Here is a 27045-nt window from a genome sequence, read left to right as displayed (position 1 = left end):
CTCATTGCAATTTACTGCTGTTGTACTCGTAACAGAGCAAAACGTAAAACTTACGGTAAGGTGAAATACACTAGCGATTTTAAAAGTAAAACAAAGGCTGGATGAAACCAAACTCATTTTAAATTTTGCATCTTTAATGCTCACAGCTAAAAAAAGATTAAAAAAAGACATTACCTTATAAATTTTTAAGGGGAGGACAGTCCTCACATTTTTGTCATGTACAAGACATACAGGCAGGTACACACATCACACGCAGCCAGACCCTCCAGTATAGACACATTAAAAAAATACATGTAATCATATTAAAAAAAATCCACAAGTGTAAAGTGCATGTCTGTGACACAAATCCACTCATTTACAAAAAAAGCCAGTCTGACCCCTCCTACCACACATGCAATCCTACAGTCAATACCTCAATCTCCACATGCATACAAGCAAACAAACAGACACACAGGCACACAGACAGTGGATAGACTTCCAAAAAAATAGGTCAAGGAAGCAATTTTTGTAAACAAAGTTTTCTATTGAATTCTAACATGGTGACAATGGACCACAGGGTGACGCGTTCACTGGGACATTCAGTCACAGGGACTAAAATAAGTCCACCCAGTGAGCATCACATGGTGTTGTATAGGAAGTTGGGGGTCCGTTTCTTTTCTGAATTCTTCCGGAGCTTTCTCAGGGGATGGGTCTTTCCATACTGCTGCCGTGTTGCTACAGAGACCGGGGGAGTTGTGGCCAGCTGGTACGGAGTGATGCCTGGCATTTCAGTCATTCCATGCTGGCACAGGGATGATGTGGGTGGTGGTGACACAGATGGGGATAAGGGCACCTCGGCAAGGTCGCACTCATCAGGCTCAGAAAGAGCAGCAGTCCTTAGAGTGTCAGTCACACACATGTCAGGGATGGTCCTGGGAGATGGAGAAGAGGAAGAACAGGGGGAACTTTGGGACAACACACAGGGTTTCTTGGAGATGTCATCAGGGCTAGAGTCCAACTCCGAGTCCAGCAGATGTGGTTTAAGTTGCCCGGGGGAGGCAGGTTTATTGTCCTCATCAGTGAGATCACTGGAGGAAAACTGCAGGCAGCCCAGTTTAGCCAAAGAAGCAGAGCGCTTCATGAGGGAGGGTGACATGAGATTGTCTTGGTGTGCCCCGTCTTCCATCTCAGGAACCCCGTGGTCAGCAACGGCACCCTCATCTCCTCGTCTCCACGCCTGGTCACAGTTCTGCGGTGGCTCGCCAGCCGTTTCGCAGAGGAAGGCCCGCAGTTCTCTCAGAGTCTCCCAGGTGTCTTCCAGTTCTGCTGTGCTGCACATGGGGTCATCTACATCACACTCTACCTCTGTTGCTCCCTCCAGCTGCAGCACCACCACACAGGGGGCAGAGTCAGGTGTAGAGTTTGAGGTAGAATCAGAGGTGGAGCAGTCACCAAGGCAGGAATCCACGTGGCTATCATACTGGTGCAAAGTAAGCAAGGAGTCAGAAATGGGAGCCGTGTGTTTGTTATCCAACCCTCCGTCTACCTCCACCTTCCTCCAGCTATCTTCTTCTCTTTCAACATTCTGTTCTTGCAGGGAACGTGCCTTCACCACAACGCTGTCAAGGCTGGGACAGGAAATGGGGGCGGATGCATGAGCAGAGGACGGGAGGCTGTCTGGCTCCTCCCTCAGCCTTTGCTCAAGCTGCCTTTTCATACACCACACAGACCCAGCCGGCCCTGTCGGAGGGCAGGGTGGTGTCGACGGAGAGTCCGACAGTGGAGGAGAAGGAGGGAGCAATGCGACAACCTCCTCCTCTTCCACTTCAGAGAGCCCCAGGGGACTGGGAGCGGCCAGGGACTCATCATGCACAACAGACTGCAGCTCGCTGCCCATGTAACTGACAGCAGGGCTGATCTCCTGTGGAGGACTCTGGGTGATATTGTCATCCATATTTCCACCGTCACCATGCTGCTGCTGTACAGTGACCTGACAAGCCAGAAAACAAACAAACTTCTGAATACCTTACTTGCAAAAAAAAAAAAAAAAAAAAAAAAAAAAAAAAACACAGCAAGTGGCCCATGTTGCTCTCCTCTGCCAGTAGAGGGCAGTGTGATCCACAGAGGGTAGCTGACCTCTCTATTACTCTTTCGCAGTTTTATTAATGGACTTTGGGCCTTGTGGAACTTACAGTCAAGCTTACCCTACCACACTTGTAATTATCATTGTATGCTGAACTGTAAACTTACAGTAGTTAAACTAACCCATGGAGAACCTCTCTCAAAGAATCCAGAGCAGATAAGGCATAGCTGACACCACATTGGCCAAGACCTTGTCCACTCACCTTACTTTGGTCCTCTGACTTCACCGCTGAGGCCAAGGGGTCCTCCAGGTGCAGTGGGCGCAGTTCATGAGCTAAGTACTTGGGGTGAGACACCTGCTGAGATGCCTGCTCAGAAAACGAGCGTGGTCGCTGCCCCCTTGACAGATCAACAAATTTCTCTCGGGCGCTGAAGAAGTCAATGCTATCAGTGCCAAGTGGTGAAACTGGAGCTTCAGAAGGGGGGGCTTTGAGAGTAGGAGCCATAACCCTGCACCACACTGTACCACTGGGTTTATTAAGTGAGTCATTTCCAGATTCCTCAGACAAGGGTTCACTTGTCACAGAATCCACTGGGGACTCTTGTAAAATTTCTGCATTTCTGGTGTTTTTGGGCTCAAGCCCTTGAAACTGGCCACCTTGTACAGGGCAAGAACTGGGTTTCGACCCATGTACAGGAAGTGACGACTCAAGGCGATCCCCACTTGAGGGCAGCACCTCAAGATCTTCCAGGCCCGTTTCAGTCTCTGGTGGAGGAGAGGGTGTGGGGAGGGCATGCAGCAAAGGGGGTGGGGAGGGTTGCTTGACCGGAACAGTCTCTGCCACGTTCAACGCAGCACAGTCCACCCTCTCATCTGGAACCACCACAGTCGCCCGCGGCCTAGGCAGGGATGGGGAAGAGGGTCCCTCAGGTGGTGGTGATGGAGGAAGGCTCTCTGATGAGTCAGCTAAGCCGTTGGACACAGGCAGGTTGGAGGGTGGCATGTCGCCTACAGTGGTCATGGCATCTATGGTGTCCAAGAAGCTCTGCAGTGAAGGCGGACCATTGCAAGTCTCATTGTGAGGGTCAGCGCGACCAAGTGTGTGGGGGGTCTTACACGGGGACTCCCTGCGCTCTGCAAGGTTGCTGTCTGAGTGAGAACGCCACAGTTTGTTGTGCCTCTGTTTGCTGAGGAGACAGTAAGACAATGCATCAAACATCAGAAAGACTACCACTGTGCACTGTATAGTCGGGTGATGACAATTTATCCAAAGCTACTTAAAATATAACCACTGCATATATGTCACATTAATATCACATTTCCCAATTTATTTTTAAAATTACAGCGTTTGCGGTGGAAAGTGTTCCACTTTCTAAAAAATGTCTTGTCCATTAGCAATAAGTTTTTAAAAAAAAAAAAAAAAAAAAAAAAGCAAAAATGTACGTGAAGCTGCCTCCTTCCCCTCCCTCATGAAGTCAAGCAGTGGTGGAGGGGGAGGAGGAAGCGTCACACACCAATTCTGCTTAGCTTTTTTTTTTTTTTTTTTTAAAATTGCTTTAGCCAACAGTTTTATAGAAATGATCCAGCAAACAGATGTTTATTATACTACTTAACTGCAACCAGCTAGTGCCACAGTGTTAGTCAGTTGCTTCCTCATAGACAGTTTATATCCTCAGTGGCAAATGAGACATACAGTATGTATTTCAGCTGGAACAATTTACTTTTCCAACTTCAGTTTTATTCCTATTTGGTGTCTCATGGGCAGAAAAAAAACAAGGCACCATCTTCTATTTATTAAGGAGAACATGACGAACCAGATGTGGCAATGATTAATTTATTTTTATAGAAGATCTTAATGTTGCTTCATGTTAATAAATGAAACTGTATCCTGCCTCACATCGTTTGATTCCAAGACAGAGGAACATTGAGCTCCTGCTCTGAATGAGCTGTTTACATAAATAGTCTTACAGGATATTTCTAATTCATTAGTTTATTTTTCATATATATCTCCATTAATAAATCAAGAGATTAAGCTGTGTTAAGTTTTTACACATTGTAATGAAGTGGTTGGACTTCATTTGAGTTACCAGTAACTTTTTGGTCCCAAACATGTTAATGAATATACAAGTGCAGTTACATTGTTTAGATCAGTACTTCATAAAAGCAACAGCACAATTTTTGGGCATTGTCCATATCTTACCACTGCTACAATCAGGTCTTCATGGACTGCATAGTCTCTCACCTGGCCAACAGGATGCCCTGGTATTCCTCAAGTTGACGCATGAAGGAAGGGTTAGGCTTGGCGACAGCTCGCCGCTCCTTGACGTGGTCAAAGGCACGGTCCAGGTCCCAGCCGTACTCTTTCATGGCATAGGCTATCACTGTGGAGGCAGACCGACTCACTCCCATCTTGCAGTGCACCAGGCACTTAGCCCCTGCTTTCCTGAAGTCACAGAAATTAGTAAATGTGTTAGAGTGACAAGACACCAGACTCACACCCCATTTAAAACAAAGAACCAGCAGCAGGTACTATAAGCACATAAACACATAACATCTATAGATAAGATGTAGGATTGATTTCTCACACAATTTAACAATGATCACTTTTTCAAAAGACACTCTTGCAAATATATATATCCTGTCAAGAACCTTTGACATGTATACAAATTGCTTGAAAATGTGTGGTGATCTGATTTAAGACACACACACACACACACACACACACACACACTTCTCACTTGGCCTTGGAGATGAACTTGTAGGTGTCATTCCAGTATGCCAAAAGGTCTGTGGCTTCCTCGTCGTACACACGAATGTTGTGGTACTCGAACAGCCCAGGGAAGAAGTTGTCAATCTCACGCGTCACATTCAGGATGAACCTCACCCTAAAGCCCAAGTGAAGAGGTAAGGGAGACACATCACCAACCACTGCAGCTAGGTGATGCAGCTGCTTTGCACCTGATTTGGGAACCAAAGTCCAGCAAGAGTTGCTGCTACACCCTTCAAAGTACTTCATCTGTTTGCAGTGGGATAATTTTCCTATAGCAGTTCAGGTTAAGTGTAAACTGTAAGCAATTAAAAACAAACTCTACCAGGAAGTCGATGGGTGCAAATAGCAGTGTAAAGATAAGGGTGAAATGAGCAGTTCTTACCCACTATTCTGAAGTTCCTCTAGGTTGGACGCATTCCACTCAGAGCCCTGGCCAAAACAAGAGAGGGCAAACAAAGCAGTTATGCAACTACCCAGGTGTAGTACATCACGCTTTATAGAGAGCTGCTCCCCATCTTGCTCACACACACCAGACACATTCATTTACATAAGGAGGGAAAAAATAAAAAAGAGAAAAGACATTTTAATGCAATACAGACAGTCCCCAGATTACGAGTAAATTCCGCGTCCTCAGTCTGTCTTCAAGTCGGATTTTGACACAAGTCAGAATGGTTAGGTATGGTGGGTATCTATCATCAGTTTGCCAGATGTTTGTCTTAGTATACTGTGTACCTTTCTATGCATAAAAAACATTAAAGAAACACTTCCAGATACACTAAAACATAACAATACAGTAATAATACAATGTAATGATAATAAATGTAACTACAGTATTTATAATAGAGAGAGACATAGAAAGAGATGATAAATGTTACTACTGTCTTGATGAATAGAGGACACAGAGGAGGTTGGACCCAAGTGCAGGATCGTTTATTCTTCAGAATCAAAGTACTAGACGTGTTCTCGCAGACGGGCAAATGGTCGGTCGATCGGCCAACTGAACGGAGGCGAGGATCCGAAATCATGGTCAAGGGACAAGGCGGGCAGTCGTTATCAAAGAGACGTGGAACAGGACTGGGGAACGATGAGGGACAGGACTTGGAAGAGCAAAGTGAGGTAGGTTTGAGAACGCAGAGGGGACGGTTGTCTCGAGTGAGATTCTACAATTGGGAAGAAGTGTCTTTTATAGCTGAGTGCTCCAATTGAAGCTTTGGGTTGAGATGCTGGGGGACAACTACAGTATTTATAATAGAGCGAGAGTGTGTGCGTGCAAAACATTGAAGAAACTTTTATGATCGCTTTTCCATTTGTTGGCATTTCACCTTTCTGATCGCTTTATTATTTCCACTTTAGTTTCAGTTGTGATCATTTTCCTTTTCTTAGATGCATCATCACCACTTGCATTACATTTAAGCTTTGGTGCCATGGTTAGGAGGGTAAAAACTAAAAAGTTAAAGCCAAATACAGTAACGCACACGTGACACTTAACAGCGAAACAGTCCGACCGAAAAGAAAGTCCGTCCTACCTCAGACTCACGCGCCCACAAGCCAAGAAACGGCTGTAGACAGGCAATGTTTTGATGAGCGTTGTAAAGGAGTGACCGTTTGTTATCATGAACCATTGTATACAACTTGAATTTTCAATATGATAGGCTTACTATGAAGTTTTCATTTGATTGTTAGTTAAGGGTGACCAAAAAAAAAAACACCAAACAAACACTTCCGGTCAGTAAGGGGGTGATTCGCAAGTACGGGTTGTACGCAAGTCGGATGTTCGGAACCCGAGGGCTGCCTGTACATGATTTCCAACTCCTCTATAAGAACAAATATATATCAAAACTGATTTTCTATTGAACTTTTCAACTTGGTCCACTATTCAAAAAACACATCAGGGTACCTGCTAACAAGGTTTATTTTTCAGGGGTTACTTGTAGGGATATTTTACTCATAACAAAATTCTGAAACTGTAAACACCACCACATTTATACATAAAAGCTTTGAGGAGACTACCCTTTGTCTCTCAATTTACTCCAAACAACCCATTTCAGTAGAACTCAAAACAACTACAATACATTTGGGAGTTTACAAAGAACATGCACGCTTGCACTGACCAGGTACACATGCTCAAAGATTTCTGTGGGGCTATCCATCTGGCCTAGGATGACAATCATCTCTTTGTCGATGAACTCCTTGAACTCACGCAGGTTACACACCATCTGCATCTCCAGTTCTGTACGGATCTGGGGGAAGGGCAACCGAGTCAGGGGTTACAGGGTCCCGAGTGCACTGATACCACACACACATCTGTAAAAGTCAAGCAGGCAGTGAAAAGAATGGTAAAAGCATGTAGAGGCAAATATGGTAGAAGTGCTGTCCAATAAATAAATTTAAAAAAAAAAAAGACATTGAAACAAGAGGCTGAAGGAGGTTAAAATCCACACAGAGCAATGATGGAATCTGTATTTCTGAACTTATTTTGGTGCTGAAAGTCATTCATCTGAGTGAAACGTCACAGACCCTATGTCCATGCAGACATCTATGGTAGGAAAATGTGTTATGGGAAAAAGCAGAGGGCTGACACTCACCTCTTTGGAAGTAACGTTCTCAAGGTCTTTCTGCATCATGATCTCCCTGAGTCGGGCCTTGATTAGCCTCTCCGTACGCTCGCGCTCTGTTGGCCTACAGGTTTTAGCACAGAACCAAAAATTAATGCTCTCGTAGCATGTAAGTCAATGCAAAGTTAAATTAATGTTTTGATGTGCACTTTTTTTAAAAAGCATACAGCAAGGCTGCTTTGGACCATTGGTTGCAACGTTGCATGGTCTTGTGATTACAAATTAATTACTTTTGCACACTACAATTTGTTCAGTATGGTTTATGTTTGATGATGCACAACATTAACCATTTCAGTTGCCCTGAAGCAAACCAAAGACCTGGCTTTTAGTATCCATCCAAATCAGATACTTTGCATCAGGACTCAGGATTGCCAACTGCTGTAACAAAGACTGATTTTCCAAAATAGCAGCACTCTTTTGAGGAGAAGGGGTGGAAGGGGGACCATTCTGAACACTACTGCCATGGCAACAAGCAGGGTTTCAACACCCCTTTCCTGCTCTCTGTGTTCCTAGGCTATACACACAACCTTTCTTCGACCTTACAACACAGCACTCAGGCCATGAGGGTGCTTTCTAGCTATGGGGGTGTTTATCTGCAAAACTCATTGACATTCCAACTCAGAACCCCAACCCCAACCCAGACAGAACCACCAATATCAGGTAACTGCACTTCATCCGCATCCATATCCAGATAGGTCAAGTGACCACATTCTGACTGCACTGCCCATATATGTACATGTAAACAAGCTGGTTAACAGACTGCAAGTCCTGCACTCGTGTACGTGGGCCGTGACTTTGGTATCATTTTCAGCACTTGCAAGCAGCGGCACACAGGACTCACACATCAATGAAGAGAACAGGTGAATCAGCGCGGTGCGACTGTACATCCTGCATGGCATTCCATTCATTGATGCAGACCTGGTCTGAAGACACTCTGCTCTGGTAGTAACTGACCCAGGTGAGGAAGAGGCTACCTGGGTAGTAGTTTTGGACACGAGCCACCTCACATGCTTTGTGCAAGGACTGCAGCGCTGACCTGGTGATGGGGGGACAGGGAAATGGTACAATACAGAAACAGGAGAAAGAGAGAAAGAAACTGTGTTAGACAAATAGAGAGAGAGGGCAAAGCAGGACAGAGAGAATCAAACACTCACCACATGGCCTGCACAGAGACGGGTTTGAAGATATGGACCCTGTTGACAGTGGACACGCTGAAACCCCTGTGGGCAGAGGCCGACCGAGAGATCACAGAGAGACTCTAAAACAGCTCCAGAATGCAGCCAGATCTTACAGACCGGGGAGGATCTTACCCATCTCCATCAAGATGTATGAGTGTGTCACTCCACAAAGGAAGTACCAAGCCCACTGAGCAGGAGCTGCAGAACATACACAGTGTGAATTACACACTTGTTGATACAGTCTTCAGAGCAGGTGCAAAGTTCATTATATGTTCAGTATTCTCAAAAATTGTTTTATACGTATGTGGATATGTCCAGTACATACCACTTCCACAAAGAATTTCTAAACAAATTTAATGAGAGCACAAAGACCAGCACAAAGGAGCTACTGACCAATCAGACTTGAAGTCTATGCCCAGCACCACACTCTCCTCCGTGTCTTGTCGGCCGATGGTGGAGACCACCACCATGTACCGTGTATACCTGGAGTTTGCGCTCTCCAGGCGCACCGCCTGACCAGGGTACAAAGATCAGTGATGTGTTGGTGTCAGCTGAAATAAGGCAGATCTGAGCACCAGAGGAGAGGCAAACGGACTCACCAGACGGATGGTGTCCTCCGGTCGGAGCAGCGTAAACATGGTCTGCAAGTGCTGTTGGAGGTCCCCTGGGGGACAGAGAGAGGAAGCGGAGCAGAAGGCAGAGAATGGCAGAGGATAGAGCAGGGGATGCACAAGGTGGTAGAAGAGTAAGACAGGATGAGATGAGGAAGAGAAACACAGAAAGACAGGAAAGGTGTGGATTAAAAGGAACGGTACTTTTTACTAATATTTTTATTCACGATAACTTCAGATGTGTGTGGCAGCTGGCAAAGAGCCTGAGTCAGTGTGACCCCCACCTTCCCGAAAGCCAGAAAAACATTTAGGTGGTGCCTGTTTGCAGACAAACAGGCCGGCTTCTGTTCACAAACACACCCATGGAGAGAAAAAAAAGCCAGATTTCCCATTAATCTGGAGGCAGTCAGTCATTCATTCATTGCAGGTGTATGGGCATGTCCTCAGTGCATACCTGCATGCTTGTTGCGCCTTGGGGTGGCACGGGGGGTGGAGGAAGAGGAGGAGCCATTCCCACAGGGCAAGAAGAGGGCAGCACCCTTCACAGTCAGGAAGCTCTCACTAATGCTGTGAAACAAAGAGGACAAAAAGGCAAAGAACATTTAACTCAAAACCATATAAACGAGATCAGAGAACAAAATTTATCTGCGGTAAATTTTCATACAGTGCGGCGATGCCACGAAGCTTAGCCTGTGGTAGTGGACACACTGGTACAATCTTGCACTGCCTTACGAAGAAAATGACATCCTTAAACACTAAACACAAACGCTCACAGCTCAAAGACAAATACCATTGGTTTTAATGGTTAAATTAAGGCGTTCCTAAGCTCCTAGAACAGTGACATCAATTTAAGCATAATTATGTCAGAAAATGTCAAAACAAGTTAACATGAGGCAGCTTCCCCTTCATTACTCTACAGTACTGCATGGTTGTCAACCTGCGCTCATTGAGCTCTTTCATAGCCACTGTATACCATGCATTAAATGCTCATATATGAATCATGCATAGATATAATAGTCAGCGTTTCTGTATTAATTCAACCTTTAACGCAAAAAAACAGAACAGTAAGGACAAAAAAAACACCACAAATAAATTTGCACTCAGTGTATGGAGTTTGCCATTTCTGCTAGTTTTGGTGGGTTTCCTCCCAAAGACGTGTTTCGGGTGGATTCCCAAAAGAACGTGTATGTGTTTGTGCTGGTGAGCACCACACTGCTCTGCAGCATACATGTGTGAATGCAGGGAGTTCAGGGTATCCAGCATTGTTTGCCACTGTGGATAAAGGTCAGCTAAACGCAAGTTAGTCACTATATGGGACTTTGGAACAAAGCCTCTGTTAAATGTACATCTCGCGCTGCTCGGCTGTTGGGAGGGGGAGAAATGAAAATGCGGTGCTTGTAAATGCAAAGTAGGGGTATTAAATGAAACAAAAAAATTAGTAGCTCAAATGGGCATATCTCAAGGGATGACTGTACAACTTGGAAAGAGTTCATTTTTTCCATAAAGGTGGCGTTTTTTGTTTTTTTTTTTTTAATAAACATTTAGAGTTTGCCTCTATGGCCTCAATAGTTTCAAAACAATAATCAGAAACTACTGATCTGCTGGAGCTATAATCAGCAAAATCTGAAAAATTAGGCAGGACAAGCCACAAACTTAAATGCATCTTCTTTCTATTGACAATGCTGACAACTCCTTTCTGCCCCAGACTTTGGCCCCGTGACCCACGTAGCTAAAAGAAGGGAGAGAAAGACTCAAATCGATCCAGTCGCACCATAATTCCCTGGTGTTCCTGCACACCCCTGCACCACCTGTCAGCCAAGTCGGAGCAACACAGACGCTGAGTGAGCCTGCGTGCACCCCACTGGGACCTTGGATGACCCATCGTCCTCGCCCCCAACCCCCTTCATGGAGTAACTGTACAGACTATTCTGTGGGCTGCACACACTACTTTACAAGGGGGTCACCCAGTACAAGTCCCCCCACCTCCTAACCTGTCTTACTACCAGAGACATGTAAAACCCAGTGCCCTCAGTGCTTGCCCCAGTCCATATTAGTCCCCCTTGGACAAGGAGGAGATAAATATAGTCCCAGGCTGCCTGGAAGGCCTTTTCAGTCGAGGGAAAAACCAGCAAGAGGTAGAGAGCGAGATGTCACCCGTCACCCATGCAGATGCACTTCACACCATAGATAAAGAAAGAGCTTTAACCACCTTGTGGAAAGAGCAGGATTTTAAATCACAGTTGTTCATTCTGTTTTGGCAGCGTGAACATGTTGCCAACATGACAGGAAAGCCTCTGAATTAACCCAACTAAAAGATCGAAAGAAAAAAAAATGGCAATATTCTGAGCAGCAAAGTCTTGTAAACAGACTGAATTGGGGGAGGGGAAAAAAAATGCAGTGAGATCAGTCATGTGAGCTCAGATAAAATTTTGATTCTTAAAGCTGCCAGTTTCAAAGGCAGCTGAGAACTTGGGCAACGTGCCCAAAAGTGGAGCGCCCCCCACAGGCTGCCACTGGGCCAGGCAGAGCTCCGAGTGACTATTTTAGAAGGCAGAGGGATTTTCCCCAGGCGGTGGCATTGCTGTCCTTAAACAAGCAAGAAGGAAACTTAAACCCCAATACAGCAGCACTAGACACTTTGCAGGGGTCTACAGAGATTACAGGTGACCCCCCCCAAAAAAAAAAATCCAAATAAGTCCTGTAAGAACATGCACATTCTGCAAAACAAATTAAATATGAAATATGCTTGTATTCCCCATCTCAGCTGCTTTCTCTCTATTTTGATTTTCAAAAAAGTAATACTCATTATGGATTTGATTTCGGGATACATTTCTCCCAGTGACTGACACTCACCTTCTCTCTCTCTCTCTCTCTCTCTCTCTCTCTCTCTCTCTCTCTCTCTCTCTCTCTCTCTCTCTCTCTCTCTCTCTCTCTCTCTCTCTCTCTCTCTCTCTCTCTCTCTCTCTCTCTCTCTCTCTCTCTCTCTCTCTCTCTCTCTCTCTCTCTCTCTCTCTCTCTCTCTCACACACACCTTGTTTTGACGCGGAACACTTGCGACTTAACAAGCTCTTGCTTCGGACAGCACACACGAACACGCACAACCCCAAGTTCCCGATTACTCTCATCAGGCTACATGCATGACTGCGTGTGTGAGAAAGCGAGAGAGAGAAAGCAGAACTGGACAGAGTTTCAGCTGCTGTGGAAACAATCCTTCTCTTTTCGGCTCTCGGCGGCTGCTTCCTTGAAAACACCACAGAGCTGCCATTACACAAAACCTCAGTTACAAATTAGCCAGGTGGTGACGCACATGCAGGTTTCAGGTACGCTGCTCTTCAGCTCTTCACTTCAGCCATCAAAACCAGCTGGGAGGGGAGGAGGGGGAAGGAAGAAAGAGAAAAAAAAAAAAAAACCACCATACCTCCAACCCAGGGCCCCAGGCACTCTTTGCAAAATTCATTCTTAGAGTAATGAGCCTATGTGATGCAACAACGTTAATTCAAAATCCGGCTATAAGCGCTTACTTTACGCTGTTCTTTTTGACCTCCCCAACACACTCACGTGTGCCGACTTAAGCCACACAGTCAACAGAAGTGTTCTTCAGCATCACGTACCAGGAAAGGTTTCTGTGCATTTCTTTACTGTAAGTTGTACAGTCACCTACAGTGTCCACTTGAGTAAAACGCAAACACGCACTTCCAGGCACCGCCAAGCGTTCAATCCATAAAAACAATGATCAAGAGAGTTAGAAGTTGGACTTTGGACCTCCAGGAGTACGGACTCCCAAGCCTTAGCGAACACGTGGTTTCTGTTAGCACAGAGAGGCATGTGCACTTATTGTGAATTAGCTGCCCCGATGGGGCTCCATCACAGCACAGCGGCTAAGGAACAGCACTTAGCCGTGCAACCCTCTGCCAAGTGCCGCAACACACTAGGTGGGATCTACCCAGCCCCCTGTTGAGCAGTGGCAACAGACCACGATTTTATGACAACTCTGTTACAACTCCAAAATCTATTTAGAAACTGAGCTAAACATACCTACTAAGTGTAAAAATATCAGTGCACGAGCTACGGCAGCAAGCATGCAATCCAAGAAGTGTCTTTTCTGTAATCATTCTTCTTCCAAATTCAGAGAAACTTGCAGGATACTTAACTTGAATTAACATCTGCATATCCACATATGCAGGGCTACAGCTGGTAGTGTAGTGGGAAGACCTGCTCCCTTTGGATCCAGAGGCAGTAGGTTCAAATCCCACTACCAGCTGCAGCACCCTTGAGCAAGTACCCTAGTACCCATGCTCCAGTGAAATCAGCCAGCTGTATACATGGGTAAATAATTGTAGATAGCTTAACGCTGCAAGTCACTTTAGAGAAAAGTGTCAGCTAAATGAATAAACGGAAATATTAACAGAAAGAAATCATCTAGGTTAGCTTGAACAGCAGCATCTGCGTAGGAGCTAAAAAAGAAAAAAGTGACCACAGCAGTTGAGGAGGCTGCTAACACCCTAATTAAGTATCTCTGGGGAGACTGATGACTCGGCTTCTTGGGGCCTCGATCCCTCGATGGAGGCATACACTCTAGCCCCAGTGGCATCCCAAAGGCCAGGGCGCTGCGCACAAAAAAGAACATGAAGCCCAGCACTGCTGTTTAAGGAACCTGGCTGGCAATCAAAAGTTTGTCAGGTCAAGCGATGTACAGGACAGACACACACACACACGGCATGAGAGACACATGAGAAAGAGGAAGGCGCACAACAAAGTGCTGACTGGGTCTAACACTGCTCTGCATTCTCAGAGAAAGAACAGAGACGGGGGCCAAAAGTCTTTTTTTTTTTTCTTTTACAGTAAAGACAGTACTGAGTCACTGTGTAAACGTCCTGGAGGAACTACTCCAACCCACACAAAATAAGAACTTGGAGCAGAAGTTTGGCCCCCATCCAACTTTGACAGTAAGAATGAAGAGCGGAGAAATGAGATCTGGATGGAGAGGATGGTTGAGAGAGAGTGTGCGTCCTGCACAGGTTCATGTGAGGAAGACCCTACAAGACAGAAACACACACACACACACACACACACACACACACACACACAAACCGCAGCAGGAGTCTGCAGTGAGCCGGGTGTGTGACGGGAATCAGTGCTGCTGCAGTAAGCTGTGTGCTCATGAGCAACTGCTGACTGCTCACACAATGTGAAGTCTTTACCCCAGAGGCAGGGACAGAGGCAGGCAGGGACACAGAGACACACTTACAGCTGAGTGATCCTGTTCTGGGACAGGACGGCGTTCTTCCTGAAGTACGGAGTCATCCTGAGCGCAGGCGGGGACACGGCTCACACTCGGCGGCCCCGGCGCCCGGTGTTCCAGCACCCGAGCAGTCCGAGTGTTAAATTAAAGAGAGTTCGGGACGAGTTTCACTGTTCGCAGACACTGCTTAAACACACACACACACACACACACACACACACTGCGCGGATCAGACTGACGAGTACTTCTCCCCGCTCCGCGATTCCATTTTCTTCACACACACACACAGCTGACAATTTTTTTAACACCCGGCCGGGGAGGACGAATTATTACTGTCAGCTCAGTAAAAACGCAGAAACCGAGGCGAGCCGCCACGCGATTCCCCAAGACGGTGCAAACTCTTCATCAACTAAAAAGAACTAGAGCACCTGTATCGCTGCGTCGCTCGCTCGCTACGCCGGCGGCGCCTCAGTGCGGCGCTTTAACTGAGGAGGAGGAGCCCGCGGCACGTGCTTCCACAAGATGGGGGGGGGCCCAAGGGCTGAGTACCGAGCGACGTGCAACACACCCCGCCTCGTCAACAACGACGCTTGAAAAAAGGTGGAAAGATATCAGAAGTCTGTCCTCTCGCGCAAACATCACACGCGCTCCCTCGCGCCAGGCGAGGGATCTCGTTCGGACGGAAAGACTCGCACGCGCTCGCCCGCTCTTCTCACGTGAGCCGAGCAGCGGATGTGGAGGCGCCGTCGAATCGGACGGCGGGACCAACACGAACCGGACAGGGGAGGCAGAGCGAGAGTGTGAGGTGGACACGACCCTCCGCACTCCCTCAAGGCCGCGGAGAGACAATGAGCTCTCAGACGCGTCCGTTACAGCAAGAGAAAGGCCGTCATCCGACCCAAAAACCACTGGTTTCCGCCAGTACCTGTAAAACTTTTCCTGGGTCACAGACACCTTTAGGAAGGCGACGCGCGAGGAAAGTGACGGAACTCTGGGAACATAAGAAAATAACTGAAAAATCGTCACACGGAAAACATAGAATTTCGTCATAGTAATTAGCAAATAGCGTACGAACAGTTTTAACTTGAGTTTTAACTTGTATTTGGTTACTGCTATTTTCCCGAATCCTGGCAATGCTGCAATTCAGGAAGGAGCCCAGCTTAAGAAGAAATTAAGATATTAAACATGCAGTCCAACTGCTGGCAGGTTAACTTAAGGTAGCCCAGTCTATATGCCTAGGGTTCATATTTCTCCCCAGACTTTTATTTTATATATAGAAAGAAACGGAACGGACAAAGTAGTCAATAACAATTGTCAAGCAGATTTCTTTAAACAATATCTTGGATTTACACACATTTGGTGAAATTTTAATACTTATATGACCAAGATTAGGTCCTTTAAATCTGAAATAAAATTAAGCTTAAATCAAATTGAGCTCAAAAAATATTAAAATGTTTTAAATGGATACAAATTTAATTTTGCATGAAAAATGAGCTTTTAAATATAATTTATCATTCCAAATGTGGAAAGAGATCTACAAACGTGAGGGGGGAAAAGTACACCTAGCTTTTGTCATTAGTTGAAGACGGGCAGTGGTCCGAGCTATAACATGCTACAAATATTCAAGTTCCAAATCTGGTCATTTTAAAGTTTTGCTTCAGTTCCCTTTCTTGGCATTATTAGAGGCTAGGCTATAATGTCATTGTCCTAGGGCTTCAGGTCAAGCAAATATGTGCGATGTTTGTTGAGATGATGTTCAGGCCTTTCTCTTGTCAAAACTAACTGAAACCTGTTACAAACAGCTTTTTGAGAAAAAGGAATCTTCTATCCACTCGAAATATGATACACAAATGAATATTTGCAGAACATTTCATACCAATGTCAATAATGGCAATGAGTAGGAGAGAACATAAAGGACATCCTAATTATGCTTCAGTGAAGACGGAAAAAAAGCACAAGTGCACTTTTATATTTTTGCGATATACAATCAAAATGTTTCGCATGCACTTTTAAAATACTAGCCAAATTTGCTAAATTAATAAATGTTAACTTAAATTTGAAATATTTTGAACATTAAATATTGAAAAACACCAAAGTGTGAATCAAAAATAAAATCTGGCAACAAATTTCACTTTTTTCATTAAATTATACATCTAGGGGAAAATCATTGTGTGAATCTGAAGAAGTGAATTTGCACAGTTTTTACAAATAAAATTGCTCTCACAGAGATGCTTACAAAGCTGAAACAAACATTAAGCTTCCTCTGGGTTCAGACCAGAAAGAAGCTGTATGCGTGAACACGTAAAGAACACTCGGCGGTATTGATTTAAGGTAAGGAAGGCGTGATCAGCCATTAGCAGTCCACAGGACCAGACTGTCATGGGTCAGAGGCAGAAGGTCAAGCAGCTCATGTTGTCAAATGAAATCTGGACCATGTGCCTGCAGGGGTCCAGTCTCAGTCAGAAAGTCACGCCTGAGCTCAGTTTTCCTCAGAAACAGCGAGGAGCTGCAGTCACATGGCAGGCTGCCCAACACTGCTGACAATCTGAGGACCACAACACCGCGTCACTGCGAGTTCTGCTCCTGCGGCCTGAATAGGGATGCCACTCCGATATCTGCACCATGGAATTCCACGTCGGGAGAAGCCGTTTAGATTGGGTTCCGGTGAGCAGCACCAGGGGCTCACAGTTTTGAATTGCAGTGGGACTTTAAAGTTTAATTGTGCCAATTTACAGTTCTGCTTAATTACAATTTCATTCTGCTTCACAGAAAGCCATCCATCAAATCAGCCTGCATGAACAAGGTTAAATAAATATGGTCTTCTAATAACAAACAGCTGAACTTTTAGTCCACATACAGTAACTATAACAAAAATGTGGTTGCTGTTGATCACAACGTCCTTTCAGCCCTTCCTGAAACAGCAGCTCTTTGTAAACTATGTGTAGAAGGGACACTGCAGATACCTGCAGGAATGACCTCTGAAGTTGTGTTTTCATGTCGCATGCTTTTTTGCATAGGGGTACTAGCAGTCCTTGTTTTTGATGCTGTCGTGACTGCGGTATTTTTAGTTCCTGTTTTGCAACGTCCGTTAGGTTGCAAAAGTTATTTTCCAGGAAAGGGTGAGAGGTGCGGCGAACTCCGAAGTACCCCCTCCGTGAGCCCCCGTAGTCAGTCCAGCTGTTTCCCATACATATAGAAAAGGAGGTGGGGGTTGGGAGAAGGAAAGGGGGGGGGGAGGGAAAAAAAAAAACACAACAACACACACACACACAAAATGTGACCACCAGCTCCAAACAAAATCTTGTGACAAGTAAAACAAACCCTGTATCATGCAATTAGATGTATTTGGAACAAAACCGACAACGGGAAGAGGCAGCAGAAGGGGGATGTGACCCTATAGACGAGAACAAGGCGAAATGAAAGTCTGTCTGTAGGCTTCCGTGTATGCACATGTAAGACTGATTTTTGAAGGAATTCAATCAGTAATGATGAGACAAACTCCACAAAAATGCACTGAATAATGATAATTAAAAAAAGAAAAGGCCAAAACAAGAGCGATTATGTGAGGCACTGTCTCCAGAGTGGCATGACTGGATGGCACAGCTGGCAGCCAGGACAGATACCCTACCACATCTGTACAGGTAAAAGGACAAGCAAAAAAGGATTGGGGCTCATATTGGCCTTCTCAAGTAGGACGCCTCATTTTCTTCATTTGCTAAGCAGACTCGACGATACCATGAAGAGACCTACAGATTGGCTTCTTCTGCTTGCCCAAATCAAATTCAAGACTCTGGTTGTGGACTATAAAACCAAAATCTGATCTTCTCCACGCTATTTACAAGGTCTGATCACTCTCTATACCCAAACCAAACTCTCCTCCACCTTTGTCCACTTGGTGGTCTCATGCACAAGGGGTCCAAAAATCAACACGAAGGTTTCTGGTTCCAGCTCAGATGTGGTGGAACGACCTCCCTTTCTTATTCGGAACTGCTGAATCTCGCGCTCTCAGCATTCAAGAAGGGTATCAATGCTCAGCTCTTTCAAACTCCCTTCTCCCCCGATTTCCTTTGTGCTCAGTAAGTGTGTACCATGCTATCCGTTTAATAATTTAAAAACCCATGTCTAGCTATTCTTGTAATGTGTACCGGTTCATATGGTGGATGGTTACAAACTGACTGTACTCGAGAATCATGTATCTGCATCCAAATCTCTCCTTCTGTTGGTTTAATACACTTTTGTTTTCGGAGATTTACTTTGTTTTGATGAAAAGCATCTGCTAAATGAATCAATATAAATGTACTGCAGTCAAGCAAACATGTCAACAGTGGCTATTCCATGGGGAGTACACCCAGCAGCTTGACCACAAATCCAAGTCAGCACGCACACCTGCGTCAGATTGATGTCATGCCTGCATACTTTGTGTTTTTTATGCAAATCAGATTGTGTCTATCAGCCCAAACTCACCATTGTTGTGTTGCCCTTAACAGAACAACACTGTTTCTGGACTCTCCCCACACCCTTTACAACCCCTTTATCATGCGCACGCACGCACGCACGCTGATCTTCTGTGCACACTTGCCCTCCCCTGGTTACTGCAGACAAGATAACTCCTATCTTTACCACTGTTGCTGAAGTTATAACAGAAACTTAATTCAAACATATGAAGTAACAGAAAAAGTAACAGCAAACTGCAGCAGTTTGAATATTTAAAGCACTTGAAAGTATTAAGAAGCACTAAAAGTAGCAGCAGCTTTTGCTCAGTGACAGTGGTAATAAAAATTAAACGATGACAACAACTAAAACAACAACAATCCTCTCAGACGGTGCCTTCTGATGTTACCAGGACGGGGCCAGCTAGGGGCATGCAAATGACCCTTTCACAGTGCTGAGTTTGGCTATCTTGTTTTTCTTTTGTGTTTCATTTGATTGGAGGTCCCACGCAAACAGGTCGACGAAAAAAATAGTACTCGATGGCACGCACACACAAGAAGAGTCATAAAAGTACACCTAATAGGACTTGGTCAAGCTGATGCTTTTATCTAGTGAATCATTAAACTCAGTTAAAAACATACTTCTATACCTTTGTTACAGTAATCTATTCTCAGTCCTTTTCCAAAAAAAAAACAAACTCAGCCACTATAAAAATTAAAGTGATACACTATTTATATTTAATCATTTTTTTTTTTTTTTTTTTTTTTTAAAAAGCAGGTAATGTAATAGTTAAAAGTAGAACCTGATAACATGACCAGCATGGTGGGGCTGGTGCTTTACATCGCCTGCAATATAAGTTTGGATCTGGCTCAGTTTGTATGTTCTTCTGCGTTTCCTCCCACAGTCCATACATGTGTTTTTCAGGTGAATGGGAGCCAAGACTGAAATGGTTGGGCATCCCCATCCAGAATGCATCTCACCTCGCACCATACGTTTAAGAGATCACTGACCCTGCATCAGACAAAACAGTTGATGAAAATGGATGTATTAATAAAAATACTTTCCTTAACCATTTTATGCCTTTTAAATGTAAATAGTTAGCTTTACAGTATATTATGTACAGGTTGCCCAAGACTTACAATGGGGTTACGTTCTGCGAAACCCATCGTGAGTCAAAAATTCATTTAATACCCCTAACCTACCGAACATCATAGCCTAGCATACGTGCGATGATCATTACGAGCTTCTCGCCTTCAAGCTGGGCAGTTATCTTGAGTTCACCCTCAAGAGTAATTGCCCCCCTCTTCTTCTTCCCACCAGTAGCAGGAGACACAGATGGGCATTCCTATGACATTATGGATACACAAAACACAACCGCGTGGCAGACTGGGAGATGCGGATCACTGCGTCTGTCCAGCATCACAAGAGAGTATCGCAGCACATATCACTTGCCCGCGGGGGGGAGGTACGGTTTCTACTGAATGTCTACCATCAGCTTACCATTGTAAAGTCAAAAAAATCTTATATCGAACCATCGTAAGTCCAGGAGCATCTGTATACATGTAGGTGTGTGTATCTATATATAGATGTTCAAACCAAGAATAAGAATTTCTTCATGTGAAACCAAACACTGTCATAATAGATTATAGTAGCTAGGGTTATATTTATCTGGCAATAAGTTTATTTTAATTATTCACGACAATAAAGCACCAACTTCACCAAGCCCTACAAAATAACACCTTAGTGCAAGTATGACAGCCAACATCTGCGCTCTAGTGAAAAATGCAGAATGGGATTTGCCAGTTTCTCAGGTAGGCTTCTTGATCACTTTCATCAACTGTTGGCTTCTTAAGGTTAACACAGAGGTGAAGCTAAAAATATCGCCAGGCAGTAGTGGGCTGCATCGCTAATTCATGGAGAACAAACAAACAAAAAAAAAAAAAAATCCATGCAAAACAAGGCCAGAGCATTTTGAGGTGCCTCCGGCAAAAGACGTCAACTGTGCTAATACCTGATGCGTTTTTACAGCAATCACTTCCGAACTTCTGTGTCTTCAGAGAAATGAGGCGAAAAGCAGGAAACCAGTAGCACCTGGCTCTAAGTAATTGTATACAGCAGGTTAAACTGGTTCAACGACTCAGCTCAGCAAGGCAGTGCTAACAGTGGCGAGGCAAGCGGCACAGTAAAGCAGCCTATACAGTTACTGGTGCACAATAGGGGCACTGAGTACTGTTTTCCCTGGGAAAAACCACTCACACAGTCACACCTGTCGGACTTACCTCCTTGCCTGAGAGCGATGGTCGTCCTCTCCGCTGTCGGCCTCCTGCGGACAGAAACGCAGGTTGCCGTCAATCAGTCTGATGCCTCAAGGGGTTTTTAATTCAGCTGCTGTACAATGCTCATTTCATCCTCAATGGAAGTCTTGTGACATCCTTGGAGACATTCCAGACGAGGAGGTAAAATCCATGCTTTCCGGCCACACTTGAAATACGTGCCAAGAAGTATCAGGAAGAGCGAAAGGGAGGGGGAGAAAAACAAACATGCTACCACTCATTAAAGATGTGTTATAGAAATTAACGTGTTCGCTGTCTTTCGAGTCAAAACACAAATGGTGGCACGGCTTTGCCGAGAGAGGCCTTTGAAATGACATCACCCTCACCAGAAAGGACAATTTCAAAAAATAAAATTAAATAAAAATAAATAACTCTCCTGCCTTACAGTCCCTGCAATTTTTCGGTCAGAAGTCCTACTAGCATCTTCAATGCGCAGAAACAAAAAAAGTGCCTTTGTCTCTATTGTCTAATATAGAGATTTTATCTTCGGGTGCATGAAAACGATACTGAAAAAGTATTTCTGTATGTGAGGGAAGCGCGGTGGCACAGCGGGCTTGGCCGAGTCCTGCTCTCTGGCGGGTCTGGGGTTCGAGTCCTGCTTGGGGTGCCTTGCGATGGACTGGCGTCCCGTCCTAGGTGTGTCCCCTCCCCCTCCAGCCTTGCGCCCTGTGTTGCCGGGTTAGGCTCTGGCTCTCGGCAACCCCCTCAGAACGAGTGGCTTCAGACAGTGTGTACGTACTTCTGTACGTATGATAAAGTTTTACAAACATTTACACAAACTGAAAATATTTCTATCCTATACAGTATTTTTAATGGTAGCAGTTTTGTATCAGGCCCTAAAATTTATGTTAAGGTAAAATGCAGGAGAAACAAGTCAAAATAATGACTGTTGCAGTATCATCAGTGACCAGAGGGGGCAGTAGAGCCATACAAGAGCTTATTAAGATTTCAAGGAGCACACAGACAAGGGTTTATAGATGCTGATTGCAGTGAAAAACAAAACCTCCGAAGGACTGTGAGCCCTGTGAGGACAACTTGGCAGCAGGATCTTTCACGCACCAGTAATTAACGTAACTGTGAAGGACAGATCAGTTATCTGGCGCACAATTCAGAGCGCAGCAAGATGCGCAGAACCTTGGACAAGAAATTTCTTCATACTTGAAACACACATTCAATAAGGCAAATGCCGCCCGCAGTCTTAGCCGATGCTCCACAAGAACTCTCTCACACGCGCGATCTCGAATTGGAGACCTCAGTCATGCCGTTAGCACACCTTGCCTCGGCAAAGACATGAGCTCTGCAGACACACGCATCAAATCGGAAAGCACGGGGCACTGAATCTCACCAAGTCCCGCGTGCTCAGCGCTCCACGCGATTCAGCAAGCCAAAGAAACACAAGGAACCACGCACACCCGCATGATCTGGCAGCCAGATAGGAAGGACCAGCTGTGGGCTGTGTGACTAACGTCACTTTGACAACAAAATGATAAGGGATGAGAAAGAGGTGATGACCTCTCGCAATCCACCCTGCTTCTCTGCACCTGGTTCCAATCTGCACGCTCCCAGGAGAAATGACCTCAGCCAACGGCTAAGGTGCGGTCGGCTGGAGGCATCCATACAAACATAAGCACAAATGTTTGCGCGCATACAATAACTCAAGCTAGTTTTGAACGACTCAGAACCCAGCTCACCCTCACAGCACACATATGTAGCTGTATGAACCAGAGAATCTCCATGGTAACCATGTCATTAGGTACACAGTCCCACTAAGTCTCTTAAAGCAGCATTCACTGGATATGTGTGGATTCCAAACACTTCAGCAGCAGCGATGACCAAAAGTCAAGTGAATTTTCTCACACACACACACACACACACACACACACACACACACACACACACACACACACACACACACACATTTTCAGAACCGCTTGTCCCTTACGGGGTCACGGGGAACCGGAGTCTACCCGGCAACACAGGGCGTAAGGCCAGGGGGGGAAGGGGACACACCCAGGACGGGACGCCAGTCCGCCACAAGGCACCCCAAGCGGGACTCGAACCCCAGACCCACCGGAGAGCAGAACTGCGGTCCAACCCACTGTGCCACCGCACAAGTGAATTTTCAGCATAGATTAATACTTCCGCACTGCTTGGACAATTTACACCCTGCTCAATTCCCTTCCTGCAAGAAATAAGTACTGGAAATTTTGGAAGCAGATGAGGTCAGCGGTCCCAAAGACTTGCATCTTCACCCACCGACTGGGAAGTGGACATGTCCACGGCCTTCTAGAGCTACACTGTCTGGATGTTAGCTGAGCTTGTCTTTAAACTCCAGAGTATATTTTTCTCAGAACACCAGCTCCCTTTCTGGGGTTACAGCCTGCAACATTTTGGCTTAGTTCCAGATACATATTAAATAAGGTAGCCAGAAATGTTTATTTAAATATTTATGAAATATTTCAGAAAAGTGACTGATATTTTTACAAACAAATCAAATCTCAATTTGATCAGTACATCAGTTCCAATGTATTAATCATTTCGTTATAAATAAAGGCACCCCAGACTATCGAAATAAGTATTTCACATCAGTGAATTAGACTTATCTAAACATGGATTTCATAATTTCTAAAGCTTCATTTACATCGTTTATAAAGTAATTTCTCAAAAGCAATTAAAATATGGGTTTAGTGTGAAACAGACATCCAGTTTAAAAGCACTTCACATAGTATAAATTCATTACAAAGAGTAAAATTGTTTGGCATTAGTAGCTATATGCAAGCCTTTTTACATTTACATTTATTCATTCAGCAGACGCTTTTGTCCAAAGCGACGTACATTTCAGCAAAAGCACAATTTATGCATTACATTGAGAGAAGGAATGTGTTTTTTTAAATTTTTAAGTGTTTTAACCTACTTTTACAGACTGCTGGCAACCATCACACCAGCAAAGACCAAAAGGTGAAACCAAGGCGCTTTACACACAGACAGACACTTCAGGCATCTCACAAGACAACTCACATGGCATGGGTGCCTCTCACTGGGATCATATGATAGGCAGCTGGTGCCCTCAGGACCCCAGAGGACGTCAGCCCAGCTCACTAACATAACCTGATTTTGCCATTTTGTTCCTGGAACAACAAAGGGCTGGTTATGGCTGTCGATGGGGGTTTGATTTCAGGAGCTACAAGAACACAGCAATGTGAGCGTGCATTGTTTCATCACCCAAAGCTGACCAGAGACCCACACACTGGGTCCGCATCCATTTCACGATTGCCACTCCTCGTTCAAGAATTCTCCGAGACTAACCGATTTTTTTTTTAACTGTAAAATAATCACATCTCTTGTGACATTCTTTCTAGTTTCTGGATCTCTCGCTGACTCAAGCCAGAGCGCGCTCGTAGATGACGGCTACTGTCTACGAGAAACGGCGATCGCTGTTGTAGGTGTCCTGAAGGTTGACGCAATCTAAAGCTCGATTCGGCGAGCACATATCTTCTGAAAGTCTCAAAACACTTCCCACAATGCATGGGAACTAGATGTGCATGTATTCATATTTGAAGCGTACACCATATCAGCAGATCTGGCTCAGTGTCACTGAGAGGACGCTGCGAGTACTGCTGTACATTTGATCACAGTGGCGTATGCAATCCTATCCCAAGATACCCCTATTCGAATTACGAGAATTCCACTTTGCAAGGAGTTTCATTTAATACCCCTATTTCAACTTACGAGGCATTGAGCGGCAAGACATTTACATTCATTTAGAAGATGCTTTTCAACAAAGTCACATACACTGATTATTAACTAGTATTCAGCCGATACCTTTATCCAAGGTGACATACAAGCGTCAGATACCGTGCCCTGAATGTCCTACAACCATTCACGACGCAACACGCGCACACGCTACTGGAAATTGAGTCATCGATCCAGCTGAAACACGTCTTTGGGAGCAAACCCACACAAACACAGGGAGTACATCCAAACTCTACAGACCGAGCTGAGAGACGTGTCACGTCAACTTGTTCACCAAGTGAAAATTCATTTACATCCATTGTTTTCATTGATTTCGTTTGTCTTTACTGTTGTTTTTCGCATTAAATATTGATTCATGAATAAACATTGCCTATTAGATGTACGTTTGGGCACATTTTAAGCATATTATACACAATAGCTACAAAAGCTGAACAAGTACAGGTAGGCAGTATTAGAGTAATAAAGGGAAATTGCCTTCTTATATTGACTAATGTTACTCACTGAAGCAACAGTGTCCACTTTGGTGGGATTTGGTTACATTTTAGCAAAAACGGGTATCACTTCTGGGGCTCAGGGGCACATAAAACTTTACACTTTAACATGTTAAACCTAATGGTAATTATGTCTTCATGTTACGAAAGCCTGTGTTATAAAGGGATTTCCAGAAACACACCTTTGTAGGGCAGGGAGGCAGGTGTAACTGGCAAATAACCACAAGTGTATCCACAGCCCACACTCTCCCCTTTGTAGTAAGACTGCAGTATGATAACCAATCCACCCCCCGCCCCACCTTACACCCCATCCTTATGATTTATGATGCTACTGTCCTGCAATTCAGTACTTAGAGATCTGCACAAATCACAGGAACGTGATAAGAGCACGGAATAAAACTCAGCTGCAATGACAATGTAATTAAGCCTTAATTTAAGGCTTCTTTTAATAGTTTATCACCCGGCGTGTGGAGATGAGTGTTTATGAACGAGGCGTGTGTGTGCTTTGATGTGGGAGAAGCTCGTCGGTGCGGCTCGCCGTCGCGCTCTCCGCCGCTCGTCCACGATCTCCTTCGGACCGCCGCTCAACGTGACTGGGAGTGGCGGCCGGCGCGCCGGAAGTCTGGGCTCGAGGTGGGGCTGAGCGCGCGGGACCCGCTCTCCCCGAACTCGTCATGTCTGTGTGTGTGTGTGTGTGACTGAATATATGGTCTATGGCAAACAGTTCAGAACGCGTCTGACAACGAAGTTTCAGAAATAGTGAGGCAGCGGTAGCGACAAGTGCTTTCAGAACAAGATTACCAAGTTTCGTGAGGGGAAAAACAGCCAATGAAATGATCAGTACTCTGACCGAGCTCATTTTAGTTTGCCTGAGTAAGGCGACCCTTACAACACAGATGCATTCAGCTCATCCCCTCACGCTCCGGGACACCGTTTGTGAGACTTGCGAATCTGGCTTTTTCGGTTATTTTGTTACGCAATAAAACGCGAACTCATTTGGCAACTCGGGGGGATGAAATGAAATAAAATTCTGCAACAATACGAGGGGGGCACGCGCTAGGCTAGTCACTCACTGTCTCTAAACACCGCAAGTGACACTTGTGACTTGGCCGTCTCACACTTTTTTCACACCGCCGCCGCCGGGCGGCTGCTTATGAATGACTTCCACAAGACATGCAAGGTAGCTGACTGCTAACTACTCTCACTACAGCTTGTGTAATTAAGCCGGACTGCGGCAGGGATGGTAAATATGTGGTACACTACTGGTAGTGGTACTGTACCTCAGTCAGTACAGCGCGTTTCAAACGCTCGAGGACTCACGCATGCGCGAAGCTACAACGGAGCACTATCCAGTAAGTCGGTCTCGGGGTGACATAAAAACAGCGGAAATACACCCAAATGTAGAAGCGGTTAAGCGAAGGGTGTCGAGAGCCGGATTTACTTACCGACACACAAGGGCTGGACGTCGCACTTGGGGTCGGCGACCGCTGTACGGTGACCAGCGCCATTCAGGGTCCAGGGAACGGAGACCTCAGAGAAAGCGGCGTCAGCGACACAAG

At 45.1% G+C, this 27045-nt stretch overlaps 1 protein-coding gene across 2 annotated transcripts; it reads right to left on the bottom strand.

Moving 5' to 3' along the window:
* Positions 1-145: 145 nt before the first annotated feature.
* Positions 146-27045, bottom strand: ssh2b (slingshot protein phosphatase 2b). Of its 2 annotated transcripts, XM_018730706.2 has the most exons (15): positions 26932-27045; positions 21189-21232; positions 9691-9803; positions 9225-9289; positions 9019-9137; positions 8758-8823; positions 8602-8667; positions 8289-8483; positions 7418-7511; positions 6944-7072; positions 5215-5261; positions 4801-4947; positions 4305-4505; positions 2325-3249; positions 146-1969 (listed from the first exon to the last, which is right to left on the bottom strand). In XM_018730706.2, exons 1-15 carry the CDS (start codon positions 26992-26994, stop codon positions 617-619), a joined length of 3627 nt encoding a protein of 1208 aa, XP_018586222.1. In that variant the 5' UTR covers positions 26995-27045; the 3' UTR covers positions 146-616. The 2 variants fall into 2 exon arrangements, with proteins under 2 accessions (XP_018586222.1, XP_018586223.1); XM_018730707.2 differs by lacking the exons at positions 21189-21232; positions 26932-27045 and adding an exon at positions 14485-14659.

The sequence above is a fragment of the Scleropages formosus genome, chromosome 4, assembly GCF_900964775.1.
Source record: "Scleropages formosus chromosome 4, fSclFor1.1, whole genome shotgun sequence".
Classification (NCBI taxonomy): domain Eukaryota; kingdom Metazoa; phylum Chordata; class Actinopteri; order Osteoglossiformes; family Osteoglossidae; genus Scleropages; species Scleropages formosus.
This window is presented reverse-complemented; position numbering and strand designations above follow the sequence as displayed.